The 6,720-nt window shown below is 42.9% G+C and overlaps 1 protein-coding gene across 2 annotated transcripts in view; it reads right to left on the bottom strand.

Annotated features, from left to right (window-relative positions):
* Positions 1 to 1,037: 1,037 nt before the first annotated feature.
* LOC115774287 (triadin) overlaps positions 1,038 to 6,720 on the bottom strand; it is a 29,870-nt gene continuing 24,187 nt past the window's right edge. For both annotated transcript variants that reach the window (XM_030721490.1, XM_030721489.1), the window contains 2 exons: positions 1,496 to 1,657; positions 1,038 to 1,190 (listed from right to left, as the gene is read on the bottom strand). In XM_030721490.1, the coding sequence (XP_030577350.1) occupies positions 1,168 to 1,190; positions 1,496 to 1,657 (185 nt within the window). In that variant the 3' untranslated portion in view covers positions 1,038 to 1,167. The remainder of the gene's footprint in view (positions 1,191 to 1,495; positions 1,658 to 6,720) is intronic.

The following is a 6,720-nucleotide window of genomic DNA, read 5'->3' as shown; positions in this document are numbered from 1 at the left end:
ACTTTCTTTTCACCATGACTGTAGGCTACATTATTACATTCAGATTATTGAGCCAAAAAGAGAGTATTCTCAGACCATGCCTGCATAATCAAGTTACAGCCCCTGGGCACAAATGTTTCATGAGCCCCAGCAAACGTACCCAGTATAACTCACTGGTAAATTAAAATTAACCATCACAGTACTGCTTTGCCCTTAAAGTATCTGATATTAAAGTGAAAATGAAGTAGCTGGAGCTTTTTCATGATGTTTTACAAAAGGATAATTCAGTTGTTGTCTCCTTTTATATCCCTCTCTATTCTGTCCTCTTCCTCTGCTCTTTAACAGGTTCGCTGTATCTGTCTGATTAACTCCTGCTTTTCCTTTTTTCCTTTTTTTTTTCTTAACAGCACTTCTGCATCACTCTAGATTAAAAAACAAACATGAACACAGCCTCATTATCAAAAGCATAAGGACTGTATGTACCTATGTTTTTGATAATGAAAACATAAAAGGCGTTCTTATGTGCCACTCGGATGGGCCCCCAAGTGGCATGGATCCCTGAGCCAGTGCCCAGGATGTCCATTTGACAACATTGCCCAGGGTCAGACATTTTTCTTTCTTGTTTGTTTGTTTTGCTGGCACTGGCAGAAGGGCTCTCTGCAGTGAAATCATAAGCATTGATTGGCTGAGGCAGTTGTTGTCCCAAGGGTGTCACACAAATGTTGTTCTCTGGACAATAAGCACTTGGAAGGACGTGCTTCAACTCGCGAGTCCTGGGTAAAGGGTGCCAGAATTATGGGTGTCAGGTCATAAAATGCTGTAAAGTCCACATGTGGAGGTTGTAGGGGTGGCGATGGAAGACAGGAGTGTTGTATTTTGTCATTGTATGTCTCCATGGTAACACAGGGTAAAAATTTACTTTAAAAAAAAAAATCAGACAAACTACATCTTTTAGAGCAAATCAAGAAGGTTCAGCAACAACAAGCAGATGACACACTGAGATGAAGGTTATAACTGTGAGTCTTCGAGCTTTGAAAAGAAAGCAAAGGTTTCAATGTGGAAGCTTTTATTCATCAAATTACTGGTGAACAACAGACAGAAAAAAAACACTACTGTGATATAATGTGCAGCATTATGACAGTCATCTCAACCTTTCTGTCCTCTCTCCTCCAGCGCTTGTCCTCTCCTTCAGAGATCCTCTGAGTGGAAAGCTGATATACAAGGAAGAGAGTTCATAAATAAGTATAAATACTGCCAGATGGTGAATGACATATATGACAAAATGTTCTTTATATACATGAAAAAATGGCTGACATTCCCCAGCAATCACTTTAAGATTTGATGCATTTGCCTTTTGACTGGCCTTGAACTCTAGCACATCTTTCAGCTGCTGATCAGTGTGAATCAAACATCTAACACCACGTTAGTCAGTGAGTGTAAATGTTAAGCCCTTAATGAAATGTTAGGCGGGGTGAAAAACTGATGGTTAATTTTCTGTCGGGTGATGTTTTCTTACATGTGAGGGTTTCAGTTAGATGATGAATACCTTCCTCCTCATCATCAGGAGCTACCAGACTAGCTGCAAATGCCCATATCATCTCCAACCAATCAGTGCTCTCCTGAGGCGTGACATGACCGGGGACTCCAGCAGAGCTTGATTTTATTGGACGAACCCCACCTAGAATGCAGTAAAATAAAGATAAAGACCTAAAGAATAGTATACTGTATAACAAAAGAATAGAACTTTTCATTTTTATTTATTATTTTAACCAGCACAGCAAATTAAAAATGGCGCTGACACTCTTCACCTAATGTTTTGTAGCATACGTCTCTCAGGCAGTGACTGAAACTAAGCACTTTCTATAGCTTTTCATGAGCCGTCTCCCCTTTTTTTCACATTTGCTGAATGCCTTATCCCATCTGTATTCAGTGTGGAGTCTCTGCTAGAATAGCTTTGCACGATTCACTGTTCAAAATAATCCTCATGTGCCTTATCCTGGACTCTGGAAACAAGCTGTTTTAGCTGTTTTTCTTATGACTGGCTGTCCATCTCAAACAGGTTTGAACAATGGGGCTGCTGTGCTGACAGTCAGAGCCGTGTGTAACCCAGTGTTAAAAACACATGCGAGAATGAATGAATATTGATTTAATAGCTTATTCTACAATGAGGTTAAAAAGTTATAAGTTAATATTTAAAACCAAGTTCTTAAATAAGTTTATAAATATATGTAAAAAGTGTTAAAAATCTTTACAAATTGTGCCATACACCTTTAATAGTAGTTTTAGTGATGGCTTGACCAATCAATAGCTGGCATGGTCTGATATCACATCAGCCAATGAGGTTGGTTGTCCCGCCCTCCCGCTGCGCGGTGCAGGGAGTCTGCTCGGATTGCGTCAGACACAGACACAGCTCCATGCTACTGTTGCTTCTGCGGTTAGCCTGAAGAAAAAACTTGGAAAATAGCGAATAAACTTGGAAACTGGTTAGAGAGAGACATCCTAAATAATCGCTTTGCCAATGAGGAGGTTCCGAATGGTAATGTCATGTTTGCCAAACTTTGGAGACTTCTGATGCGACCGGGTTGGAAGCTGGAAATCTCCGTGTAGCCTCGTATAGCATCGGTCAGGTTTTTTGTTGGTGCACTATTTGATCCATAGTGCTACTGTGAAGACTGGATTGCATTTCCAGAACTGGATGGCGAGCCCCAGCCCAAGGATCGGACAAACCGGTAGATAGTGACCCGACTGGTCACTATAACTGAGACATTGCATGAACAATTGATGGACACTGTGACAAAAGACTAAAAAGGAAAAAAGACTATAGACTGGATTATTTATTTCTAATTGTTTATTTTCCTTGTGTTGTTTTTGCTTTTGGTTTAAAAAGGGAAAAGCGCGCAGTTTGTTAATTGTATATATATATATATATATATATGTGTTGGTTTAATGACATTTCATTCAGTAAATTCTATTCTTTCTATAAACTGTGCATCCTCCTCTGTTGTTGCTCACACCTAGGCTCCCCCACGAATCCAGAGTCTTCTGATTAGGCCAACATCCCTTTATGTGTGTGGTATTGGTATTAGTTATTGAAGTAATTTACTCTACCATATTTCACAACTGTCAAGGGTACTTGAAGGTAACCTCTTGTGGGTTACACACGTGTTATACACGTGTTACAAATAAGTGGCGAGCCAGCCAGGAGCCTAGAGTTGTGTAACAACAGTGGAATAACGATTGAAACAAACTTGTAAACGCATTGCTGCAATGGATTTCATCTCAAAGTTAGGTGTTAAGATACCAAATGCAGTCATTATTAGCGGTGTAACAGTATCAGAAAAAGACAATGAGGTTTTTGAATACTTACGGCAATGTGGTTCGATAAATAGGACACTAACCGTTGAGGATAGCTCATCTGAGTTTTACCAGAATCAGATTGTGGAATTTACCTCTGGTTTAGCTGTTCAACAGTTAGCACCTGCGTTGCCTTACCTCTACCCATCAGCTGATGATCCGGATGTCAAATATTGTATCCGTGCCTTAACAGATGTTTACACAACAACTGTAGGGGGCAGTGTTACCGACACTTACCTCGCTGAACTAAAGGGTTTAGCCAAACTAAGTGGGAAGGATTTTGAAGAGGTGTTACGGGAGGTGATGTCAAAATTTGAAGAGTCCATGGGGTCTGTTGAGGCAGCCGCAAACCCATGTCCAAATAGTGACACAGAACCCACACTAAGTGCTGGTTTCCCTACACACCACATTGACACCCCCCACTCACCTAAGCTCTTTCAGAGCCCTGATCCAAGTGCCTTGAAACCCAACCAGACGCCTCACATGTTAAGTCAAACTGATCTAATCTCACCTGAGGTGCAGAGAATCGTGGTTGAACATGTTGTTAAAACTACAGAGAAGACACCTAATAATCATTCCACCCTTAGGTTGAGAGCTTTCTCTGGAAAGAATCCTAGACCATACACTGAAGTTGACTATGAGACATGGCGTTCCCATGTTGATTTGATGATGGGAGATTCATCGCTTTCCAACTTGGAAAAAATTCGAAAAATTCTTGAGAGCCTTCTTGCTCCAGCGTCAGATGTTGTTCGGCCTCTTGGGCCGGACGCATCACATGCTGACTATCTTAGGCTGCTTGAGTCAGCGTTTGGCACCGTTGAGGATGGTGAGGAACTGCTAGTGCGATTCATGAGCACCCTGCAGGATCCTGGGGAGAAACCATCTGCTTACTTACATCGCCTGCAGGTGGCGCTGAGTCTTGCAGTGCGCAGGGGTGGTGTAGACCCCAAAGAAACAGACCGACAACTCCTAAAGCAGTTCCAGAGAGGCTGTTGGGATGATAACCTGCTGACTGAACTGCAGTTAGACTTAAAGGATAAAAATCTGCCCACATTTGCAGAACTGTTACTCCTTCTCCGTACTGCAGAGAACAGACAAGAAGTTAAAAACGCAAGAATGAGAAAACACTTTAGTGCTGCAAAACAAAAAGCAGTCTCCCATGAACAAACAGCCACTGAAACAAAAATTAACTCTTCTGAAACAGTTTCAAGTACCCTAAATGATCTAAAGAAACAAGTTGCTGATTTAAAAAGCCAATTAGCAGCAGTTGTGAAACAAAAGAAACTGACAGTACCTAAGAAAATCCAAACAACAAAACCTGACGATGCAAAACCTGAACCCAACTCCCCTTCCCGCAGCCGCTCTAGTACAAGGCCCAAGCCCTGGTATTGCTTTCGCTGTGGGGAGGATGGACATATTGTTGCCAACTGTGACTCTGAGCCAAACCCTGCCTTGGTGGGAGCTAAAAGAAGAGAGCTAAAAGTGAAAAGACAAATATGGGACAGTCAGCATAGCGGCTCCCCCTCTTTAAACTGAAGTCTGCCTCTGTTGTGGGACAAACCGAGGCTGACACGGAGTCAAACCGTCCCTTTGAAACCAAACCAAATGTGCCAAAAAAACAACGTGCCACTATAAAGTCGCATACTAAAACTGACAGATTCAAACTGCCTCAAGGCTTAATCGGCAGTAGATGCACAGCCCAAGTGAAGATTAATGGTAATACTGTTAACAGTTTACTAGATTCTGGCTCCCAGGTGACTACGGTCCCTCAGTCATATTATGAACAACATTTGTCCAGTCATGAGATCAAACCACTTTTTGACTTGCTCGAAGTCGAAGGAGCAAATGGCCAGTCAGTACCTTACTTAGGTTACATTGAGATGAACGTCACCTTTCCAAAAGAGTTCCTTGGCATTGAAGCTGATGTGTCAACACTTGCCCTCGTTGTACCAGATATTCGAGCTACTTCCCAGTCCTCAGTGTTAATTGGGACCAACACCTTAGATGTGCTTTATGAGTTGTATAGTGAAGCATGTCCCGGACTGCAGCCCCCCACTTCAAATGGTTATAAGGCAGTGCTAAAAGTCCTGGAGTTAAGACACAAACAGACCCAAGACAGTAGCCTTGGCCTAGCAACCCTGTACAACAGAGGCCCTCAGCTGGTCCCAGCAGGCCAGACAGTTGTCCTAGAAGGCTCAGTAACTATGTCAACCAATACCACTGAGAAATCAGTGCTACTAGAGCACCCATCCTTTTCAACCTTGCCTAGTGGCGTCTTAGTAAAACCAAGTCTCATCAGCTTACCTGAGCGAGCACCTTACCTGATACCAGTTGTTCTCACCAACGAATCTGAACACGACGTGACAATCCCTCAAAAGTGTGTGATTGGAGAGATCCATGCATTCCAGAGAGTCCTCTCTCACGAACATTCAGTGAAGCCTCCCCAGTCTGAGGTCAGTCACAAAAACAACTTGGCCTTTAACTTTGAGTCTTCCCCTATCAGCGCTGAGTGGAGAGAGCGCATATTGCAAAAACTCAATAACATGCCAGACGTTTTCGCACAAAATGATCTCGATTTCGGTCGGACTGATCAAGTCAAGCACACCATTAAACTGATAGACGAAACTCCATTCAAACACAAAGCACGACCCATACACCCCAATGACCTGGAAGCTGTTCGTAAACACTTGCAAGAGCTGCAACAAGCAGGTGTGATTCGAGAATCCACTTCACCATTCTCTTCGCCCATTGTCGTGGTGCGGAAGAAGAACGGCGAAGTCCGCCTCTGTATTGATTACAGAAAGCTCAACCTGCAGACTGTAAAGGACGCTTATGCGCTCCCAAACTTGGAGGAAACATTCTCTACTTTGACTGGATCCAAGTGGTTTTCAGTCCTTGATTTAAAATCTGGCTACTACCAGATCGAAGTAGAGGAAGCTGACAAACCAAAAACCGCATTTGTATGTCCTAGTGGGTTTTGGGAGTTCAATCGAATGCCACAGGGCATTACAAATGCTCCAAGCACCTTCCAGCGCCTTATGGAGCGATGCATGGGTGATATGAATTTGAAAGAAGTGCTGGTGTTTATTGATGACATTATAGTCTTCTCTAAGACACCAGAGGAGCATGAGACTCGCTTGATGAAGGTTCTTAACCGCCTCAAGGAGTACGGGCTTAAACTCTCCCCCGAGAAGTGCAAGTTCTTTCAAACTTCTGTGCGATACCTTGGACACATAGTATCCCAGAAAGGGGTAGAGACCGACCCTGAGAAAGTGAGGGCTCTGAGTACCTGGCCTGTGCCCAAAGACCTTAAGCAACTCCGTTCATTCTTAGGCTTTTCAGGGTACTATAGGCGCTTTATCAAGGACTATTCAAGCCTTGTTAAGC

Source organism: Archocentrus centrarchus, chromosome 24 (assembly GCF_007364275.1).
Source record: "Archocentrus centrarchus isolate MPI-CPG fArcCen1 chromosome 24, fArcCen1, whole genome shotgun sequence".
NCBI lineage: Eukaryota > Metazoa > Chordata > Actinopteri > Cichliformes > Cichlidae > Archocentrus > Archocentrus centrarchus.
This window is presented reverse-complemented; position numbering and strand designations above follow the sequence as displayed.